The 24,328-nt window shown below is 40.0% G+C and overlaps 1 protein-coding gene across 2 annotated transcripts in view; it reads left to right on the top strand.

Moving 5' to 3' along the window:
* The window catches only part of LOC103152543 (cGMP-inhibited 3',5'-cyclic phosphodiesterase A-like), a 91,474-nt gene that overhangs the window by 35,049 nt on the left and 32,097 nt on the right, over nt 1-24,328 (top strand). The window contains exon 2 of one of the 2 annotated variants that reach the window (XM_016661163.1): nt 11,487-11,537. The exons of the other annotated variant lie outside the window; for it this stretch is intronic. Within the exon in view, the coding sequence (XP_016516649.1) occupies nt 11,487-11,537 (51 nt within the window). The remainder of the gene's footprint in view (nt 1-11,486; nt 11,538-24,328) is intronic. 2 annotated transcript variants of the gene reach the window in all.

Raw genomic sequence — 24,328 nt, 5'->3', positions numbered from 1 at the left:
AATAGTAAGTAACAGCTTAGGAGAATTAGCATCCATTTAGCTTTGTTTTTGATGTCTCTATGAAAGGCGCTGTATTTATTTTAAAATACACCGGTGTTGCCAGGCCACAACACCAAAAGCACAATCTGATTTACAAATATTGTAGTCTGGATCTCGGAACAGCTAAACCAGCAGTTTGGGAGATTTAAAAGATGTAGAATTAGAATAAGTACGGAAAAGTGAATAAGACATGCACAATTCTCAATTTAACAGCCGGCCAGCGCATAGATGCTCCAGCTGCCTAATACAATCTCCTTTTTCTTGTTCTAATTAGGATCCTGGCGGCTGAGTTCTGTTCCAGCTGCTGATGGGAAAACACAGACTGACTGATGCCAAAATGAAAAGAGCTGCAGCACTGTTATCACTGCCGCTGCAGCCGATTCACATCATAACCAGATTATATTCAGCATTTAAAAAGGAAATCTTTAATACCTCTTTATTTCAAATCACAGTCCAAAACGGCTTACATGTTCTTTCTACGGGCCTTTGGGTGGTCTAGTTTTAATTTCGGTTACATATAAGCAATATTAGATCTTCAGGAATATTTTCATAACAGTGATCTAATGTGTTGGGTTATTGGAAAAAACAACAGAAGCATGCTTACAGAGGCTAAACGTGGCATTTGGGTAGCTCCAGGATGGAACAGGAGAAAATGAATATTTTAACAAGAGAACATTTTTACTTTCAGTGGCGATGGCCCTGAGTCTCAACCTGGTCCAGCGGGAGATTCAGAGGGATATGCAGATCAGAGGCTGTTCTAAGGTTCACGCACTTCAAGCTTATCTAACACTATTTAAGAAGAGCAGGCCACAGCGGACTTTAACTGAGCTGATTCAGGGCTATTACCCAGCTGTCAGTCCAAAGACTGGCTACAATTTAAAAAGGATCAAAGCTGTGCATAAATAATTTTGTCTAGAATATCAGAAATAAATTGCAATCTGGAAACTGGCCTATAACTTTGAAATGCTAAGGAAGGTTAGGCTTTTTAAAGAAGTGACTGAGTTGTCCTTAAATCCTAAAAACAGGATGAAACTGCTGGACTTTCTTTACCAAAGTAAGATTCAAATGATAAAAACGACACATTTCTTCCATTTGCCAGTGCTGTCAGCTCAGGAGTTTCCAAAGAGTATCTGACTCTTTGGAAGAGTCAGATACTCTTTGTATGATTTTCTATAACATCTCTCTGCGCTTTACTCTCTGTTTTTGCCACTGCAGCACCAAAAGCTGTGATAAACCAGCCTTTTATTACCTGCGCAGCATCAAAAGGCAGACATCAGAAGTCGGCCACAAGGCCATGAAACATTTTATGGCGGTCAAACTCCGGCGAGATCTGTGGGCTGTTCGGCTGTGTGGCTTTCATCTCGTGAAGACTTATGAGCATGAATCATGCAAACAGGGTTTTAGAATAAACTAATTTGAAAACATAAACAACGCATCACCATGCACTTCTTCTATGGTATGCCTTCCTTATAGTTTCCTGGCTAGTTGACCTGGTTGATGTTCTGCATGGTATCAAGAGTTACTTTAATGTCTTAATGTCCAAATTCCTTCCCAATAAAGGAAATGTAATGTTTTAGACCAACACAAAATAGAGCATAATTGTGATTTGATACTTGATCAATTATTTGCTGTACAAAAAAATGGATCTGAAAAGTGCGGTGTGCATTTCTGTTCAGTTCAGAGGTTCATATGTAAGTTAATAGAACTGTTCCAGGAAGGCATCGTGGGTTTGTTAGAGAACAAAGACAAAGGAACACCAAACAGTGCCAGCCCAGCAGTGAACACGGAGAGGGAAGCATCGTGATGTGGAAGTGTTTATGGACCTGCGGATAGAGCACTAGTGCAGAAAATCCTGTTAGAGGCTGTAAAAGCCTGGGACATTGGCCTGCCTGTCAGCAGGACAATAACTCTAACACTATCAGAGTTACAAGGAAATGATTGTGATCTAAGTGGCCGGAGCAAATAGAGTGTGATTGAAGTCAAAATTCAGACTTTGATTTAAATGAGAATGACAGCTAATGTTCACAGAAGATCCAGTCTGACTGAGCTTGAGCTATTTTGGAAAGGTAAACAAACAAACATTTTAGGCTGAACAAATCTCATGCAAACATGCAGGATTGCTGCTGCTGCTACTGCTGCAATGATTCTACAATATATTGACTAAATACAAACACATTTTACATGTTTTTCTCTGTAAAAAAAAAAAAGTGACACGTAAGATTTTTATTTGACTGCACAACTGTGCACTACTTTGTTTTGATCTATCACATAAAGTCCTAATTATAACACATTCAAAAGTGAGAAGTCGGAATAAATAAATTTGTAAGGGGAACTTTGCTGAAGTACTCCAGCCAGGCCAGTAGGTGGCAACAACATCCAGAATAATGACATTAAACACATTAATTTATTGATTGGCAACACAGTCTGGATGAACTTTGACAGACAAAGAGAAACTTAGGTAAATGGTGCCATTGTTTGCAAAAATACTTATGTTGCCTTAATATGGTGCAGACCTGGAGCCATGTATCACTGCTTTGAGACGCAGTGATGAGACTTTACTGCTCCAGTGTGCTATCTGTGCTTATGACATGCATCATGTAGGAGTGTGAAGCAGAGAGCTACTCACTAAGCCTCTGTGATCCCCAGTAAGGGTGTGTGAGGATAGGATGGCTCGTTATGTTCAGGCCTACTTTCCCTGGAGGAAAGCCATCATCCCTCATGTCTTATCCTTGTGTTTGGTTTACATCGGGACTGGTTTCCAGGGTGGCTGTCGTTGGTCCTTCGCTTTGTCTCAAACCAAGACGAGCTCCAGCAAAGGCCGCCTCCTTTCTCTCCATCTCCACAGTGTCCATATGAACGTTACTGTCTTTTTCTTGGGGAACCATGTGGACAAAACGCAAGCTTGTGTTGGGGAGCTCCTCCCCTTGGGGGTCGACCCGAGTCTCTTTCAGGGGATCAGGCTCAGTAGTAATATAAATTCCTCCACCTGCAAAAAGAGGAAGCAAAGATTTATGGTCTCCCACAGGTACACATGCTGTTTATTTGAGGCTTTACAACACGTTTATATTTGCATGTCAGTGATTTATAGGTGATGAATGGATATGATTTAATGGTACATGCTTGAGGGGGCAATTCCTGTCTGTCTGTTTACTGGAATCCTGTGGGAATCTTGATAGGATTGCATTGGCTGAAATTGTTGGGTAGATGTGTGCATGTTTCCATGTGCGGTCCCTGTGAAAAGCTTGAAGAAAGAAAAAAAAAAGAAAAAAGAACAGGTGTTGCCGAGTCAGTTCAGTTCATAAAAGATGAAATAACGTGGAGGCAGCATCTGTACACAAATTCCCATACTGCTCTCATAACATCGCCTCTGAGTGAACTCTGTCGTCAGTCTCTCAGTGTGACGGCAGCGCTGATGTCTGAAACCTTCTAGATCAGAGTAATTTCAGAAGACAGAGCGCCAACATTTTTTTTGTTTTTTTTTTTCCTGCCAAAATTAACTATCTAGCTGTTTGGTTCAGTGTGTTTTACTATGTCGTAATGAACAAGTTTAAGCTTTTATTGCTTTGTCATTAAACCGTTCATTAACTTTAGAAGTCAGGCTTGATGTTCTTTGCCTCTTCTAGAAGAAATAACAAGACTTCTGGCTTCATAGACATTTTCTTAGCCGACTGTAGCGCCTATCTCTGTGGATGTCTGATACCTTCTCTTGGTTATGCCGAAGCGAACTGGCATTTTTTTCTAACTATGTGGCTTTTAATAATGTGTTCATCGCTACGGCGAACCTTAAAAGGATAGATACACTTGATAAACAATAGCATTGTGACCGCATGTCTGACAGTGTGTTATTCTGCCCAGACATGCTTCATTTAGGCCCGCTGGACTCCTGGAGTATCTGGAACCATCCTGATTTATTTGGCACCAGATCCATTGAGTCCTCTCAAGTGGGGCCTGCATTGATTGGACTTGTTTGTTCTACACTTGTTCGTTTAGATTACTATCTGTGTAAGGACGCAAAATCGGCACCTCAAGCTCTTTGTTGTGCTTCCCAAACCTTTCCTAGTGCAATTGTGCTTTGTGGTAAGGTGTGTTATCCAGTTGAGAGAGGCCACAGCATTACTAGAATAATGTAGCAAACTAACATCTAAAGTCTGGTTTCCCAGAAGAACATTGCCCAAATCGTCAAACTGAACATGGTCCAACTTTCAAGCTTGTTCCACTACTGCTACAACTTTTATTGGTGGACAAGGGTCAAAGTTCATTGTGCATTTGTGCAGCATTCTGTCATTTAATTTGAGCTGTAGTACCTCATCTGTTTGATCGGACCAGATGAGTCAGGCTTCACTCCCCAAATGCATTAATGCCCACGCTGCAGTCGCTGGTTCCCTGCTGGTTCCACCTTGGACCACCTATGATGGAGGCTGACCACTGCAGACTGGGCACACCCAGCAGAGCAGCAGATTTAGACGTGCCCTGACCCAGTCATGTAGGTGAAAGTTTCCCCTCATCAAACTTGCCCAACTTTCCTATTTTGATTCATTTTACCTTCTTCTAACACATCACCTTTGAGGAAAAGTGTTCACTTGTGTCCACAAGTTTTCAAAATGTTGTGCAAGTATCAGCTATGGTACTTAAATTGGGCCTCAAGGGAAATTTTGGCTAATTATTGACAAGGTTAATGTAAAGGTATTAACTGTGATAAACATATAGATAATTATATTATTTTCTTTAAAATCTTACCTTTTCCTGGGTAGTCCACAACAGGTTAAAGGAGTTTTGTTTCATTCCTCCTGACAGAACCGAGTAAGAGATCAGACTTCTGTGATGCTCAATCAAACAAACTGATTTTATTGACCCAAACCTCTTCAGATGTGTATGAGTCTTAACTTCCTGTTGTTTCAGTGTTTTCCTACAATGTTTTTTTTATTCCCATTGTTATCCATTTGGTGAAACGCAACAGTTCCGCCTGCAGCAAACACGACCACACATGATTTTTCACTTTACGGCCGAGATGACGTTCTCAGGTTTGAAAGCTGCCTCTTTTTTTAACGTAAACTGCGAGTTTCTCAGGAATCAAGCTGCCAGATACTGCAAAGAATAAACCTCAGCAGTGACATGTTAGCAAATAGAAATGTCTGAAAACATAAAGTGTGAATAGTGGATGAGAAGGTAAAGGAGCAAATGTAAATCTACTGTGGGACCTTGGCATCATTTTTTTTGTGTGTGATTTTGGTCATTAGCGCTACACTTTGGAAGCGTGAGAAACTGAGGATCTGTGGATGCTTTTAGCAGTGCATGTGCAAATCTTTCACTACACACACGCACACACACAAGCGTGTTCCTCATTACCTGCACACAGCCCCCCTCGCCTAGCCTTGGCAGCCCACCTCAATAGTTCCCTTCCCTCCAGTGATGACGCAAATGGCTCACAATTACTGACCCCCACAGTAAAACCTGTAAAACATTAGCCAGCATGATTAGGAACAGCTCTCCATATTCCTCCCCAGCAGGCAGGGAGGCAGGCAGGGGGAGAATTTACAACGTCGTTTGATAGCGCGCTGCAGAGTCGATGAATGCTCCGGAGGAGAATGTTTATAGGTTTGCCTGGAAAAGTGAACACAAGTTTGCTGAATTTCAAACTTTTACTGAGCTTTCGGTTTCGCTATGTGCGGTTGAACATAGTGGCGTAGGTTCCACACGAGCTTTCGTTTTTCCCTAAATACATTTAGCTACAATCACACAGCAGGTCATGATTTGCCATTTCCCAATTTTTTTATTTTTTTTATTTTTTTATTTTTTATTTTTTTGTCTAAAATCCGAGTTGTTTTTTTGTGCGTCGGTTGATGCTACAAATTAAGTGCGAACGCAATTAGACTTCTGCGTAAACGATTTATGATCCCAAAGTGACCTCAGTGCGAAGAAGACAAAACGTAGTCTCCACACGGACGAACGCTTTTTACGCTCTTTACGTTATGATCGTGTTTCTGTGTATTTATTTTAGAGTTTTTTTGTGTTCAGTTCCTTCCTGTGAGTCACTGCGTTTTCCCCGTTGATTGTTCCCAGGTGTTTCTCGTTCCCTTGATTACCCCCGTGTGTATTTAAACCCACCTGTTGTCTTTGTCTCTTGTCGGGTCCTTGTCGTTTGACGTCTATGCGCTCCAGTTGAACTGTGAAGTCCTGGATTGCGTTTGCGCCTATTTCCAGTCCTGCTATCAGTTGCTACCGGTGTTTAGCTGTGTGCTAATTTCTCCGCCGTGCTGTCTTTTTTGGACTGTTCTGAGCTTTATTATTAAATTCATCATCATTATCACCATAACCTGGGTCTCTGCGTCTATCCTCAGCACCACCCACAACCACTTCCTGGCACTATATGCTCTTTACGGGATGGATTCTAAAGTTCTCGGGCTCAGGGAGTCGGCAGTGCTTGCTTCAGCTGATGTTTATTTCCAAACTTACTGCGTTTGGCTTTTTCTGGTGCAGAATTATGACGCGCGTCCAAGTAAAAAGCAACATGGCTGTTCTGACTGTGGTCGAGGAATTGCTCTCTAGCCCTTTTCGTCGTCAGACATTTTAAAATCCCGTCGTAATCTATTTTTACTCATCGTTTTTTTTAATATAATGATAACGACATTCTCAATTGCATCTAATTTTTATTCATTTTAATTACATTTAGACAGAACAAGTAGAACAGACAGTCAACACTGTACCGTCACACAGATGAAAATATGCAACTTTTTACTTTGGCACCAATAACCACATATAAATATTGAAATCAAGCAATTGCATTTAAAATGACAGTTTACTTTCCTCCTGGTCCACATGCACATGCTTGTGTGTAATCAAACGTCTCAAGGGGGCTTGCTGCAGACAGTTTATTGTCATGAAGTTTTGGAGTTTCGCCTTGGACTGATGACTTCTCGCTGTTTTGGTATTGATTTTGGAGGCTTGAATCCGTGCTCTGCTGCCACACTGGAGACTGAAATTACAAGCCACACTTCAGCTAAAGAGAGGAAGCAGAGCAGAGCCGATGTAGAGATGAATGGAGCTCAGTACTGGAAGAAAATAAAAGCTCTCAGAGGCTGTAAAAGACTTGGCAGAAGTTTGTTTTCCTGCAGGACACTGACCATAAACATGCAGCCGCTGGTACAATAGAATGAATCTGAGCATACTCATGTACCAGAATGACCTAGTCAAAGTCCAGACCCATGAGAATCTGTGGTGTGACAGAGTTTGAGCTATTTTGCACTGGACAGGATTTTTAGTTCTAAACTGATAAATTTTACATTTGTTAAAAGCATGCATCGTTTCCTTACCACTTCACAATTATGAGTATTTGTCTGTCACATAAAACACCAAAAGAACTAATTAAAGTTTTTACTTGCGATGGACAAAAAGTTCAAGTGGACGAATACTTTTGCGAGGCATACGAAAAACATGAAAATAAGCGATCAATGTCAACGAGAATGATAAAGAGAAGCTCTGAGCTGTTATCTTGCACCGAGCAATGGGTCGAGGCAGATACTGGTACAGATTTTTCCGACTCTGTAACGATGTGATGACAGCTTGACAATACGATGGGTCGGCCTCGTTGTGAGACTTCAGCAGGATCGATCAGAAGACGGGGGTGTACGAGCCGTCACCGCTCCCCATCCTCACAACATCGCCTCTCAGCTGTTTGAGAGCAGAACGCGACTTGAAGGTTCAGCTTTGGAGCGATGAGCTTCTTCTATGTTCCTGTTTTGTCTCCAGCGCTGCCCTGGCTGCCATTGTAATCAGTCATACTTTATTTGAAGAGCAGTTTTTGTATTTCAAGTATGAAGCAGCGTACTGCGCACAAGTTAAAATGTGAAGACAGAAGTTGGAGCTGTTGCCTCACATAAAGACGGTCTTGTACTGAAAACCAGGATGGGCCAAGTCTTTTCTCTAAAAAGTCTGCATGTTCTGTCTTGCAGAGTGTCCGTGCGTTTTCCACTGCAGTATACCACAGTGCATGCACGCTCAGGTTGAATGTGTGTGTGGATGGTGTAATACCTTGATGCACCTAAATAAGTCCCATTTGCAAGGAGTTGCTGGTTGTACCGTTTAAGCAGGACAGTAAACCTATGCGTACAACCAGAGTCACAATCAAATAGTTGACATAAAAGTCTATTCATGTGGCCCAGTCAAAGTACAGGTTTAAGTGTTTTGTCAAATATGCTTAAACCTGTATTTGACAAGTTGTGCAAGTTGATATTAAGCGTATGTTAGCTGTGGCACTGCAATCAATATGCTACAGAAAGTTATGTTCTCACATTGCTATTCTATCCATTTAACATTGTTATATGAACAAATTGATCACCGGAGAAAACCGCTTACTGCAGAACATTTGGAAATGTAAAACACTTCTTCCTCACAAGTATCAAGGCTCGTGTTAACAATTGCATCACTGCTGCACAGCTGATGTAACTGCGTAACTCCAATGGTGCAGCAATGACTGTCACATTACGCTGACATTTTACTTACGCCACACACAGTGAACATTAAGCCGTCATTTCTATGTCTGATTAATCGTGCTAATGATCATCTGATCACCTGGGGTCACCTGGAAGTACTGAAATTTTAATACCAGAAGGTCATGTGATTCCTCGCTATGATAAAAACAACATTAATAAGACAGTGACGTCACAGAAAATTAATATACACACTAAATTTCACCCCATAGGTGTGTTATTTTTCTACCATCGAAAGTGACACACATAATTCACAAGACATCACGGTTCATTTTGTGTCATTTTCTCACATTTACACACAAAATAATGTACCTTTTCAAAAGCCAGCACATATGGCATGATAGAAAACAATCAAAGGCCACAACTTTGCCAAAATCATTTTTATTTTCCCAATTGTGCTGCTGTTGCCAAAACTGTTGGTGTCATTACAAAAAGACAAAGAAGACATCCTGCGATTCTACGTCTTAATGCATAACGTTGGCTGTAAGTTACTAAGAATTATTTTTAGTGCTTTCCTCTGTGTGAAACTCTCAAAGTTTGTAGATGACTAAATGTAATGAACAGAACATGTGAATCCACGCAATGTGCTTTTCCTGCAGTGATGTACACGCCAGCGTTTGAGCTGCTCTGACGGTAAGCGCTCTCCTTGCGACCTTCAGAGTTACTCTTTGCAGGGGGGCCTGTGTGCAGGGCTCACATTTTGTGCACAGCTCAGATGTTTTGCTTTTTTCTTCTCCTTTTTTTTTGGCACATCAAACAGCATGTTGAGACTTCGATGCAGTCTAGGTCTGTCTTTCAGAGCAGAGATGAAAGGTCGAGTTACATAACATCAGAACGTGGAACGGCTGTGTGTGTGCGTGTGTGTGCGCGATCAGGGCGCTTCACTGTCATGGCGATCCTCTAATGGCGCAGCACTTTTGCTGCTGCTTAGCAGGGAAGGTTTATGCTGCCAGCTTTTATGCAGTAAAGGTAAAATGTCGATGTCAGAGCAATAAAAAGTTTGGTAAACTGCAACTAATAGTAATTACTATAAACTACAGTTATTCACATTGCTTCTGTGCAATATTTTGCACACTTGTCAAAACTTTGAGGGGATTGCTGATAGTCAAAACCTGCTTGCCCCTTCATAACTGTAGTACCAAATAAAGAAAAGTCGCCCTTAAGAGGATGAGAACATTGTTTGAGAAAGCACTTCATGTTTCTTTTTTTAACTTCCAAAATGTCAAATTATGGAAAGGCTGTTCCAGAGCCATTTTCTTTTTATTTATGATGGCTGTTTATAACATTGTTTGCTCACTGTCAGGGTCATTAATTATTGGACTGCTTTGCCTATTGTTAATAAAACCTTGACCAAAGAACAAAGTGTTTTCTCTCTAACAGATATCCTAGTCTGCTAAATATTTGAGTGGCATGTTTGTTTATCAAACATACATAAAAATGTAATCCCTTTGGTTTAATGCCAGCGATTGTGCTCCAAAGGACTGTTAAATAATATTTAATGACTTGCTTTAAAGTGTATTTTTCAGTTGGATGACTTGGTGTGCTGAGCTCAAATTCTAGGAAAATATGGTCATGTGACCAACATGTGAAGATCAGCAATTATAGTTATTGGTTGGGTAAAAACAGAACTTCATTACAATATTGGTAACTTGCTGCTTGATTAGGTTATAGTAAATTGAATAAAATGGCGAAAATTACGACTTTTGTAAGTATTAGGCTATTAGACATTTGTGTGCTACATGGTGAAACAACCAGTGGATGGATGGATGGATGGATGGATCAGTTGGTGACGAACTAAATTTAATGTGAGTTTGATTTATTTTATTTAAAAGCTTAGCTTGTGTCTTTATTTTCAGAACAATGCTGTTGCTGATTTTGAACATTCCTCTGTAGCTTAATGCTACCAAAACATCAACAATATCTAACAAAGTGTGCTGCTGAACGTAGAACTAAATGTGACGATATTAAAGGTTCAAATGTTTGCAGACAATGGTGCTGATGGAAATGGGGAACATGTCAAAGACAGAAGATTATTTGTGCTTTCATTAGCGTTGATTGGAATGGTATTGTTCAGTAATTATACCTATTTTTTAAGCAGGAAATAAAAACGTATCCGGTGCAAGGAGTTCTAGTCTAATTACACACAGCAGCACTGGGCAAACCTTTGACTAAGACGTGATGCTGACGCCTTTGGCCAGTGGATTTAGCTGAAATTAATTTTCATTGTTCTTATTAGGCATGAGGATTATCAGCTTTTGTCTTTGTTTAGCAAAGCGGCACAGTGGGGAACTTGAAGGTACACTGTTGTCCAGACCGGCGTCATTTTTCCACTCATAGCGTGACACAATTCAGTGACCTCCACTGACACAGTAAATTACACCTGAATTATTAAATTGGCTTTTATACTGAGCCTCTTTCTTTGCAGCTTTCAGCAGCAATTTAGCAGCATGCTGGGCTCGCTTGTCGCTGTGGCAGTGGGTCCGACAGAAATAACCACGAGTTTAAGGTTGAGCTCTCAGACAACATGCTCAGCAAAAAAAGAAACAATGGCAGAACCGCACTTATGCGTGTGGGGAAACACGAGAGAGTGGAAAATGGGCTTACGAGGCCCGTGGGACGACGCAGAGGCTGGTAATTAGAATAAATAGAAAAATCCTCAGCCTTCACGTGCTACTGAGGCAGTAAATAACAACTAAGGTAAACCTAAACCTGACTGTGAAATTGCATTAAAGATGTGTGCTTACTGAAAAGCACTAAAAAGTAAAACAACTGCAGACTTTTTCTTCTTCTTCGAGAGCATTTCCCGCCCATATGCTTCCATTTTCCGAAGAAAAAATAAAACAAAAATCTGATTATTTACAGTTTTTTTTGGGGGGGGGGTGCCCTCTGATGCAGGAAGTCACCGGACACAGGATGTGAAGCGCTGTGCTTTGAACATGTTTCTGTCTTTGTTTTCCACAGATGCTCTCCCGTTCAGAATGGGACCACAAGAGAGGCTCCCGAGGATCACAGGTTAGCACAATGATCAGATAGACATGCAGTACCAGACACGTTTACTGGAGGGCCTGATCTAGATGTGCCAGGCCAGAAAATAAGAATACACCCCTTATCCCAGCATAATAATTTTACATTTAAGAATCCAGTCTTGAATTTGAGTATGCTTTTTAAGTGGAGGAAAATTCACGTTAACAGAGCCGGAGCTTATAAAGGAGAATCGTTGGCTCTTCCTTCTTTGCTTAGACTATCTTAAATATCCACTCCTTGTTATTGTCAACTAACCCCTGTAGGATTCAGTCAAAATGACTGAGGCAAGATTGATTTTCTAATTTGATTTTGGTACATGTTTCAGATTATCATCCTAATTTAGGAAAAATGAAGACATACATAATGTTTTTTGTCTAAAATCTCCTGGTATTTCAAAGGTTTCATGAAGCCTTGCACACTAGTAAGCTTTCTTAGCCCCTCTGGGTGAGAAAAAGGCGTCACTGACCCTCCACCACACATTACAGTGTGTGTGAGTAGCTTTACTACAAATCCATCCTGTATTTTTTTTTTATGTTTTTACCTTTATAAGAGCATACTCTTCCAGTATAGTCCTGGTACGGTTTATCAGACTCCATGTTTATATTTGTGATGGTTGGACAAACAGGGCTTTTATTTCTGGAATCACTTACGAACCACTCTTTGGAGACTTTGTGACTTTCAGATTCCTTTCTTTTGTGTGGTTTCATATCACTGAGCTCTGAGTTACTTTTTCTTTTACCACTTCTACCAGCAAGATAAGAGTGAGTCCCAGTTCAGTCTTGTGTCCAGAGGCTAAATAAAAGGCCTCCATGTCATGTTGTATTTATAAATTGTATTTATTTAAAAAGATTATAGTTGGTATCATCATTAACCATGGCAACTGTAATTTTGTTAATAAAATAATTACTTATTAACATTCACTTTGCGTACATTAATGATTGAATTTTTTCAGATTTCTTTCTGTGAGATTATGCTTTAGCAATAAAAGAAACATTTCCTCTAAGGCTTTTCGACGTCTTTACTCCTGATGAACGTGTCCAGCGTCGTAGATGTAACAGCAGACAGGAACGCCCCTGTCTCTCTCTCTACAGATAGAGCTTCAGATTATCCACTCGTCTTACGTTTGCCTGAGCACCATGTTGGGAGGCGCCGCTCTCTCCAACAGAGTCATCGTCTCAGTGCTGGTTTGAAAGATAGAGTGACTTGGCTCTACATGAGGTTCTCTAAGCGATTAAAGGGCAAGGAAATGGGAATAGACTAAGCAGGGGCCAGGGGAATTGGCTCTTTGAGAACAGACATTCAGCCACATCCTTCAGATAACCTTCCCCATCTTTTGTGGGCATGGGAATTTGTGGATGTGTCTGCGCTTGAAAATTGATGTATTGAGCTGCTATGGAGCTTCGGGGCAGCACTCCTGAATGAGAATAAACAACGCCCTTGGCGCCGGTTTTGCCACGTCCAGCATGAATGTGTCCTGTACCTCATGTCCTCCTATCAGGAGGGGGGTGTGGAGACATCCTTCAGAAATAAATGGACAGCCATTCTTTGCTGACAGTGTGCGGTTTATTTAGATAGCAACGAATGCTGCAAAGATGCACAGCACTACACCTAGAAACTGTTTATACAGAGCTGAATTTTTACTTGACTCAAAAAGTACTGGGGGGGAAAAAACTGTGATAATGCATTCTGGGTAGGCTGGAGAAGAGCAGAGATTGTTACTTGTAAAAATGAGCAAAAATATTAAAATAGTCGACAACCTGCTAAGGACGTTTAGCTCTTAGCAGAAGCAATAGGTCAAACTGCTGTGTCAGATGTTGAAAAGGCAAAGTTAAAATAAACAGAAATGAAATGCGTTTTCATTTAACTTACGGGCAAATTTACCTAAAATTGATAAAACATACTAGATCATTTTAAATCTTTTTTTAACCATCGTCACGTTGATATGGTCAAAAGTTTGAAGGCAATAAATGTTTGGATTTTATTGTCCTAGTGTCAGAAATGTGGACAATGTTCAAATTGCAAGTTGGTTGGTATTTAATGGATTTGAAGCACGTAGCTCAAACTTTATTAGAAACTGGTGCTTAAAGACATGCTACATAAAAGAGGAGAAAAGTCAATACGTTCTTGATGTAATGTTGATGACATGGCAGAAATTTGTTGTATTTGATCAGAAATCTAATGGAAACTAAAACGTGATTATATAAAAAGCGGTAGAACCTGAAATTGGCCCAACGTCATTTCACCTGTTTTCATTGTGTGTCGGGCCGAAACTAAGGAAAAGTAGAGAGTCCTTAAGAACACAATGAGTTTCAAAGGTTTTAAGGTTTGTCCTATTCAGATCTGTTGAAGTGTATTGCCAAAATAAGTAAAATATTTTTAAAAATGTAGCACTTTGCAAATAGAAGACATGATGGCTACCGGATTGTTTTGAAATATGCTTGAAATAGCTCTTATATTGCAGGAGTAGCAAGAAAATATGTGGGGAAAGTCTCAGCAGCTTTAGGATCCCAAATCAGCCTTAATCTAGCAACTTAGCAACCCTCAGACCAAAGAAAGCCTTAACGCTACCCAGAGCTTTATTCTCTGGGACTTGTGTAAAGTTAGTAGGAGAAGACATATTTCACGACGGAGGCCTCACCTAAGTTATTTACATTCAGTGGTCAGTTTTGGTTTTTTTTGTTTTGTTTTGTTTCTGGACAGGAGCTGCACATTCCTCTCTGGACTCGGGCAGAGATCCAGAGAATGACGAGATATGGAAGAGGCCCAGGCTTATGTTGGCATCTTTCTCCATCTTGTGGCAGTTTTCTCCTTAACTGTTGGACCAGGTTGCTGGTCAAAAAGGCAGGCTGCACCTCTCTGTGCCCCAGCAGCTCACAGCATATTCAAATCACAGACAGAGCGAGAGAGAGAGAGAGGAGAGTGGGGTGGACGGGAGACTGGACCACTTGATTGATCTTCTCTGTGTTGTATTTGCCAACATGCACACATTAGTGGGCTCATTTTCCAAACCACATCTTTTTTCCACCTCTAAAGCATGCGGTGGATGTTTTAGCTTAGAGACTGACAGTAGCGTTATGTATGGAAAGAGCTATTCAAATATTTGTATTGAACTGGAAAGTTGTTAGTTTTGGACGGAGACCAGGGGAATTAGAAAGGGGTGCTTGTAGTCCTGGATGGATTTTCTGACTGTTATTCTAAATTAATGAAAGGTTGAAGGAGTGCGAAGCAGACAATTGATGATGTTGGTGTCATGCCATACACTTGTGAAGTGGTTGTTTATTTTCCACCATATTAAAGGCTGCGCACTGCTTGCTTCACTGGAATACATATTCCCGACTTTCATAGATTGCTCTGTGTTACCCATGTGCTCAGGATAAGTTACTGCCTTTCAAGAGCAGCGCAAGTGGCAAAAACAACCCAACGTGTTTTGATTTGCGCTGGGCCATTGATTGTGCCTTTTTCCAGAAAGCTTATTTATTCAACAGTCTATCACGTAAAGCAGTTTGAATTGCCTTGTTGCTGAAATGTGATGTTCAAATAAACTTAACTTGACTGAACAAAACATGTAAAGTTCAGTCCACCAGGAAAAAGGCGACTATCTCTCAGCTTTCAGTTGCAGCAGTTTAAAGTCGTCGTGTTGTGACGGGGAGCTCCAACTTGAACTTGAACATAAGTTACAGAAGCAAAATTTAATATTTCACTTTAGGCCTAGCAACAGTTCTCTGGGTGTTTTTATTATTATTATTATTAATATCTTAGTTTTGTTTTGTTGGATTCTAATTAACCCATTCATGCATAGTGGTCACTACAGTGGACAGCTGTCTAAAAGCCATTTTCTTGTGCTTTTGTGGATTTTTATGTTATAAATGCACACAGACCACTGAAGTGGACACTAATGCATCATAAAATATACCATCAACTACAGGCCATCAGCTGCAAATGCAAGAAATTATTTTTGTTAAATCCAATATGGCCGACAGACAAAAAAAGCACGCCAACCGACCCGGTCCCTCCTTCTACTGTAGACGACTCTAGCAGGTAAAAAAAATATTGTTACCTCAGATAAGCCCTAAAGAATTATACCACTGACATATTGTACAAATAACAACTTTGTATTTGGAGAAAATTACAATTGATCACCTAAAATAAAATAAAATAAAAAATTACAATTTTTCACAAAAATTGTTTTCCTACCTTTTTTTATGCCTTAAGAAAATAAAAAAAAAATGGAAAAAAAATCCTGATTCAAAGGATCATAATTGATGCATGAAAGGGTTAAAATCACCTAAATATGTGTGCTTCCCCAGCAATGACATTACTTGATTATTAAAATAAATAAAAATAAAATAAGATCGTGTGTAAGGGCTAAAGCAGCACCAGGCTACATTCTTGTAGCCCATGTCTTTGTTGACGCAGTTAATGTCATTATGTCATGATCCGTTTTTCTGTGTATTTATTTTTAGGGTTTTCTGTGTTCAGTTTCCTTCCTGTGAGTCTCTGTCTCTGCGTCTTCCCCGTTGATTGCTTCCCAGGTGTGTCTCATTCCTTGATTACTCTCCCTGTGTATTTAAGTCCACCTGTTGTCTTTGTCTCTTGTCGGATCGTTGTCGTGTGTTCCTTGTGTTGCTGCCCGTTGTTCTGTTCTGGACCATCATCATCATCATCTTCTTCTGGGTCCCCGCGTTCTACTTCACCACCACCAACCACATCTCATGACACATTATGTTTGTCTGCTTATGTTTGAGGTTTTCTGGTAATGGAGACAAATGTGGAACAGTTCAGAAAACAAAAAAGCTCAATTAGTTGTTTTGGTTTTGAGCACAGAAAGCCACAGTGGGGCCATGTATGGAGCAGTGCTCTTTGTCTGTTTTTAATGACCTCCAAACATCCAAGCCACATTTGTACACCATTCAGAGTTTTAAAAGATTTGACTTTTTAAACTTGTTGAATCTTTTAAAGTCTTAGGTCAGTAACAACAGCAAAAAAAAAAAAAAAAAAAATGCCATTATTGGATAAAAGGTGCAAACGAGGCAGAAAACCTTCAGTTTCCAAAGCATCCTCTTTAGTGTGGACAGGTCTTTAAATGCCACCTGGTGACTTGAGTTAGACTGGAGTTGTGGGACGCAAGTCTCACAATCTTTATTAAATGTGACCATGAGTGCAAGTGCTTAAGCCTTAGAGAGCAGTCGTCACAGACAATGCATATGTTTCCCAGTGAGTGGTTACTTTGATTTATAAACCAGGGATGTTTGCAGACCCCAGGCTACTAGTAGCTCATAGAACAAACTTACCTTCAACATCATATGCCTCATTTCAGCTACACAGGTTGTTGCAATCCGGTACGCTGTTTTTGCTGTTTCCATTATCAAAGCGACCCATGTCACTCCGTTCCTGGGTCCACAGGACAATGTAACAGTCCGGTTTAGGGCAGAGCTGCTAGCATCGCAAAACAAAGTCCAAGGATTCACTACTTACGACAAGGACGAGACAAACTAGTGTGTCACGTTGACGCACCAGTATGACAACACGTTAGGTGATTGGATTAAACCCTGCCTGTCCAGGAAGGTCCATCTGACTGTAAAAAGGGCGCCGGACTGTAATGTACCCGCGTCTTATCACTTGGTGGAAATTAGGCATTATTCTTTAGCTTTTACGGTAGTGTGTTTACAAAAAAAAAAAAAAAGACAATTTGGCACTTTGCATTGCCTTGTTGCTGAAAATGTGCTATATAAATAAAATTACTTTGTCTTTAATTTAAAAAGCAGGATCAAATACAATCCATGATAGAGAAATATTTCCATCTATCCCATAAGATTTTTCCAACCTTGTGAATATTTTAGACCTAGTAGGTGTCCAAGAACCACTTCTAACAATATCTAGTTTTTTTTTTCTGCTCTACCTTTCATGTCAATACTGCATGGATCTGACTTCTTTTAAATCCTGTGTTGCAACTTTTCTGGACCCAAACGAGACTGTTGTATGGTTGAATATTAGGACTCATTCGTCTTAACCTTTCTCTTCAAGTGAATCTTTGACAAAGCAATTTTTCCCTTTGCTTTGGACCTCCTCAGTGTTCCCCCAACAGCGTTCCCCGCCTCTTTGTCATAAAACATAGAATAGCGTGTAATTGTATCCAGGCTGCAGCTGAGGACCTGGCTCTGTGTTTGAGCTGACTGAGGGTTTGTGATGGGAGTTGGGTAACAGCAGGGTTGAGGGTTTGTTGTGAGTTTTTAGGTGCAGTGCTGTCAACTTCGGTACTGGCAGTGGCGTCTTTAGTGGAGTCTCGTCCTTCCAGTTTTCTGTTGACCAGTAATCCCAGTGGACACATGTAAGTATGGAGGCACTGGAATGGAAAGCTTCTGGATCTTTTTCTGTTGTAAGGTGATTTTTATTTTTGTTTCCCACACAGTTTTTAATGAATTACTCTGCGTTGACTTTAACACAGAGGCATGTTTTAAGGTTAGTGTGTGGCAGTCGAAAACTAACCTCCTGCCATCTGTTGTCGAGCTTTTTCTTGACATGCTAGCAGAATTTTACAGTAGCTAATCCACCTCATTTGTTTTTGCTGCTGCTTCCTACATCTCTGCTTTTAAAGCTAGGCTGATTACCGTTATAATCAATGGTAGGAATGGTTTGAGCTTCCTCCTTCTGTTTCTACTCTCTGGTCCTCCTCTGCATCTACAAAACATCTTTCAACTCCTCTGGCATTTGGGGTTGTACTTGTAGTTCAAGTATAATTTGAGCTTTTGAAATGCTAATTGGCTGCTCCTAGCTGTAAACACAATTACTTGTTGCTGAGATTGTGCAGCACAACAACTATCTGAAAGTAAAAGAGGAAGAGCTGGACATTCTTCCAGCTGCAAAACCAAAGGGAGTAATTGTCCAATCACGGAATGCAAAAGTTACGATCAAAAGTTTAAAGAAAAAGACAAAAGAATCCCAAATCAGAGCTCAGGTAGTGGAGCTACTCCAACATAAAATGAAGAAAATTATGGACAACCCTGAGTGTCTTCGTCATGAGGCATTTTTAGAAAAACAGTCTCTTCAGTCAGAGGCTTCTTCAAATTCACTGTCACACTGACTGCTACAGGAGATCCTTCCTGTGCATAGCCATCACCATCTAGAATAATTCTTTGAAGAACCTTGTATTAATATGAGCTACAACAACATTTAATTTCCCTTTGGAACCAATAAAATATTTTTTCTTTTGAATGAAATTGAATTGAAGCTGCTGCCACCACCAGTGGCTCAGTTCCAGAGTGTAACGATACGAGAAAATAAACAACACTGAGTTCAGGAGATTGAGAGAAGGCAAGAGATTATCGATATTTTCAAGAAATCATTTCAATTAATGAACTGAGTTTTAAAGAATGTAATCAACTCCAACACAAATGGGCAACTGTTCTGTCATCTGTGATGTTTTATATTTCAACACATGTTCACCAGCTACTTCATTTGGTTAAAATCATCTTTCAAAAGTGAGTCCAAAAGAAAGTCATTGTTGGCGATGGTCTCTTATCCTGCCATCCAGCTCACAAAGCATTGGGTTATTTACAAATTGTTTAGGCTGCGACACAATAATCTGTGTCAATGTTGTTCAGAAATGGTAAAAAAAAAAAAAAATCTACCGTTGCTTAGGTTGTCAGTGCGATCACTCACACTCTCCAAAGAGGTCCCTTTGACCCCGAGAGTCAGAGTTCAAACCCAATATAAGTGTTTTCCAGCTTCGCCAGTGGGATTTGGTAAATGATGTGGCCAGTGACCAGAGTAAATGCTATCAGCTGTTGAAGTCCAGACAATGTTTTTCTCAGCATATCGTAAATTCCTCTGCAATGCGTTCACTGACAGAAGTTATGTAGTGCTTTGTTTGTGACTGCTTTAATGAGATGCAAACCACCAGAATTTGCATTTCAAGTGCGTGGTAGCCATGTTAAATGAAAACTCACGGGATGCAGATTCCAGATGCGTTCCAGTTGATGGAACATGGAAACAGTGACACAAGTAGAGCACGTCTCAAAACACATCGGATAGAAAGAGGCACGTGAGCGCTACATTGCAGCGTAGCAGCACTTTACATGCTTGTAGTTGTTTATCAAACAGAATCACAGTAAACAAAAATTCTTATGAAAATTCAGGTGAATTAAAGGCTAATACTGCCTGCTTGGAAAAGTTTGGATTTTGTGCTGAATGTTATCAATGACATCTGAATTTATAAATATGAATCATCATTACCTCATTAAGAATAGTTTGTGCGACAGAATAGTTTGTTATAAAAATACAAATTTCCTGCATCACAGCAAAGAAGATGAAACACCAATGTGGCCACATCAGCACCCAAAGCAGCTGTCCAGTGTCTTTTTCTCCAAAGGGAGACATTATGTCCCCAGTGCTGGACAGTTTCAGAAGTCCTGGTATTTCACTAATGGCTTTGAAGACTAAGAGTTTAGATCTAAGGGCTGAAAGTGTATCAAGTAGACCATCTCAGAAATTACAAATATGTGACCCCTGCGAGTGCGTTTGTGTGTGTGTCGTTAATAAAACCTCATTGATCAGAGGCCTCGGAGTTTTGTTTTGTTGCACCAAATGGGTTTTGTCCCCCTGCATTCTGCGGTTACTGGAAAAAATACATGTGGACACAGCAGGAACGTCAGCAGGCATATTTCCATGAGTCAGAGATGTAGAGGTCAGTTCTGTTGTTTGTAAAATCTATTGCACTTTCTAAGAATTGTAATCGCCTGAAGTTTATAAAAGCATGCTGAAAATAACGAGATGTTATTAATTGAAGTAATTTATGACAGTAAACAATACAATAGCAGACAAATTCAGCTGTGCTGAGTTTGGAGCGTGATTACTGGTTTGTTTTGACGGCTTCTCAGTTTAGTTTACTTGAATTGCTGCGCTGGTGTTGATCTGCAGTGTGTCTATAGATGTACTTTTCCTGGCAGCACTCACACAAACAATTAAGGCCATTGATCATGAACACGGCTGTTAGTCACACCGAGATGTCATAACAGGGTGTTCATGCATGGTTTAGTATATTGCTTAGCCTGTTGAGGAGTCATAAAAAGTGATTCTGATAGTCACTTTTACCTAATGTAGCGTGTCAAACAAAGCTGGGGGCTCGTGGGGGAACATAGCGCAGATCTGTGGTAAATCTTTGACTGGAGGGTCTTGCACTGGGGGCTGGCTCAGGAGGATCAGTGATAATCTGGAATTTTTCTGGCTTTGATAAACAAAGCGCTCCATGCCAATTGTACAGAAACCCCCAAAATATTGAAAGATTGCAAGCAGGAAAATACGTCACCTTCCATAAAAAGGTGGTTGGCACAAAATTGGACGGCACAAAGTCACAACAGGTAAAAGACTGGAGATTCAGAATTGGGGAAAAAAAAAAAAAAAGAGATTTCTCTTTAAGAGATAGCAAAAATCTGAGAAAATGAATTTCTTAAAATGTCTGAGGTTATTTAAGACTGTTAATTTGCAGCCGTTCTTGGGTACAGTGGACTGATGAGTATTTCCTTTGATGAGCTCAGCAGACTCAGTTGCACCAGGTTTTTGCTAGTTGCCGTTGCCGCTAGTCTGGTGGAGCTGAGTGGGGGAGGTGCGGTGCTCTGTGGCGCTGAAGCTCAGACTGCAGCTCCATGGTGGAGCTTTGGGGGAAATAGGCGGTTCTTTGTGTGAGCAGGCATTCAGGACCCCTGCATTACTGCATGGGGGGTTTCAAGATTTTCTCCAACATGTGTAAAAAAAAAAAAAACCAAAGCAACACTCTAGCTATGTTTTTAATGAGGGAATAACATTATGACATGATATAATGCTTAAAAAATGTTGGTTTTATATAAAACCTTCCTTTTAAAGTGACCATTAACAAGGTAGGACTGATTTCCAATTTCTGATTTTTTTTTTTTATTATTTATTAAGTTACACTTTTGTAGTGCATACATCAAACTTACAAATGAAACACTTCTTTTCTAGAAATCACCCAATGTGGTTTGCATTACATCTATTCATTGAAAAAGTTTCAGATGAGCTCTTGGCTGATGTATTAAACTTATCATGAAACTTGACAGGAAGCCCTTATGTAACCCCCGTGGCGTTATGTAACTCACAAGGTTTTGCTCCAGTATCTCCATCAATTATGTTTTTTTTTTGTTTTTTTTTTTAAACTTGCAGATGATTGGAACATTAGGTACATTAAGCATTGTCTTCCTGCCAAAATAATAGTCTTGAATAAATATTAAACCTCCCACCAGGGATACGACGATGCTTAAAAGCTCCATAAAGTCATAAGTATTTGTTATGTTGAGAATTTCAACTTGAATTACTTCTATAAATCTGTTATTTAAAACATAAGAGCAAGCATATCCGATTGTCATTTTGGACATGGACAAATGTTTCACAGTACTGTGTATGTTACAATTCAGTTGTGATATTTACCGCAATATTGCTTACATGTGTCCACAGCTGTAGTCAGAGGGTGTCTCTTAGGTTTTTTTTAAGTACCGTAAGTTTTTATTTGGCTTTTTGCACAAGGCTGTGAACAAATTAAAGTTACTAAGAGCATCCAGTAACGATGCGAAGCATTTTATTCAGTGTCTTGTACTCATTACTTCACTAAATACAGTAACGTCTCACTTACTGTCACAGTGTATTCTATTCTATTCTATTCTATTCTATTCTATTCTATTCTATTCTATTCTATTCTATTCTATTCTATTCCTAAATTATTCATTCAAAACTATTTGAGACCATCACAACTAATCTCCCTTCTGCCATCTGAGAGTCAAACTAAGGTTTCTTATGGAGAAAACATCTAGTTTCCATGTGAACTCTGTCAGCAAGATATTTTGCATTTTGCTGAGAAACACACACGTGTCAGTAACTCCATGTTTTGAATTGAGGCTCAGATTTTTATTTTATGTTGCGGTCATTAGCATTATGACACTTCTTCCAGAAATGTATTCATTTTACAGATACAGATAATTAGCCAAAATTATTCATGCATCCGTCAGATTATTCCTGGATGGATGGATAATTGTCTTTCCTGCAAGTAGTTTGTGTATAAAAGGAAGTGGCACCACCTGAAGGGGTATAACTTTTGTAAAAAGTGAATATGCTTGTGTGGTGGGATGGTGTTCCACCCTCCCCCCACTCTGTGCGCCGGGTGCAGCTGGAGGCGCACCGTTGATTGGTGGGCGGGGCAGATACCTTTATAGTTGGGCAGGCCGCTGCAAGGTGCGTGCGTCTTTGTTTCTCCCACGGTTGCTACAATTGGCGGCTACATGTCGGCTTGTGTGTTTGGTCGACTCGTCTGCGATCTGTTGCTCTGCTGGCGTCGCCGGCTGCAGCTGGGGGTTGCTGTGGCGTGCGGCTTCCATCTGGTCCTCACCTGCTGACCCGCTTTCTCCCGGGTTAGGCTGTGTTTCCACCCCTGGGCACCTGATTGTGTTTGGAACTGCAGCGCTTTGGACGCTCTGCTGTCTTGTCTTGTCTTCCCGTTGTTTGTTTGGGCCGCTCTCAACTAAACCTGTTGCGAATTGGGCAGGCTGTGTGCGCGGGGCATTACTCCTCTGGCCCCATCGAAGGGCATTTGGAAGCGGATGACAACGATTCGTTCCATTGTTTTCTTTTAGTTTTGTTTTGTGATTGAAGTTACTAATTTGTTTTATTTTTGTTTGTTTTACTAATTTCTTTTGCATTGCATGTTTTGTTTTATTTCTTTTGGAATAATTGAACTTGTCTGTCCTGTTTCCTTTTGTGTTCCTTTTGTTCCAGGGACCGAGTAGTGGGCCTGAATCCTCGTTTTTACAAAAATAAATGTTTTAAGGAAATTGTTAAATAAAATATTGTTCACTGCTCAGTCTGTGTTCGGGTGCATCTTATAACTTTTAAAAAGATCTCCACCTGCTGGTCACACTTGTTTACATTTTAAAAGAATGTGATGTTAGAAAAATATTTATACTTTGCACAATAGATAATGAACAGTATTAGCATAATAGCAGCAAAACAGGTTGCGTACTTGCTGAAAAGCTTTTTTTGCATGTTTTCACTAGAATGGTAATATCAACAATAACAAGTCAGAGAAAACATATTGGTAAAATCAAAAGATTACTCCAAATCTAAATCGGCCCGGGGTTCAAAAAATATTGGGCTTGATTATAACTGCGATTAGTTGTAATTGTAAACATGTTCCTGCAATTGTTTGTCCAGCCATAAACGGAAGCAGACCATCGTTAGGCTTTTAAATCTCACGGCCGGCTAATTGAACCGACTGCTAAGAACATTATGACTACATTTTAACCTTGAGCAGCCGACTTAAAGCCGGCAATATTTTGTTCCACTTCATTCAAGTACATAGATGTGACATCAGACTGGTTTTACTATTTTTGAGCAAACACAAAATGATAATGGGGTTAACATTTTGGACTTTATTTAGCAGCTTACATAAAGGATTAGCATGGCATGTATTCTTTAGTGCATATATATCAAACTAAAGGCCCGTGGGTCAAATCTGACCCGCCATAAATATTTAAATGTACTTACTTAGTAATAGATGTTTGGGTTATTCTTTCCCTTTTTTTTTGTTTTTGAATGATTGAGTTTATGTTTTGCTTGTGTTGCCTTTTTTACAATGGTTTTAGGTGTTATTTTCAGGGCTTTTGTCAGTGTGGATTGTATTTAAATGTGCTATATTACAGTCATATTCCATAATTTATTTGGACCTGCCAGTGTTGTGGTACTCGAAGTTGGTCTTGGTCTTAAGACCGGTCTTAAGACCA

The sequence above is a fragment of the Poecilia formosa genome, unplaced genomic scaffold (assembly GCF_000485575.1).
Source record: "Poecilia formosa unplaced genomic scaffold, Poecilia_formosa-5.1.2 Scaffold314, whole genome shotgun sequence".
Taxonomy (NCBI): Eukaryota; Metazoa; Chordata; class Actinopteri; order Cyprinodontiformes; family Poeciliidae; genus Poecilia; species Poecilia formosa.
This window is presented reverse-complemented; position numbering and strand designations above follow the sequence as displayed.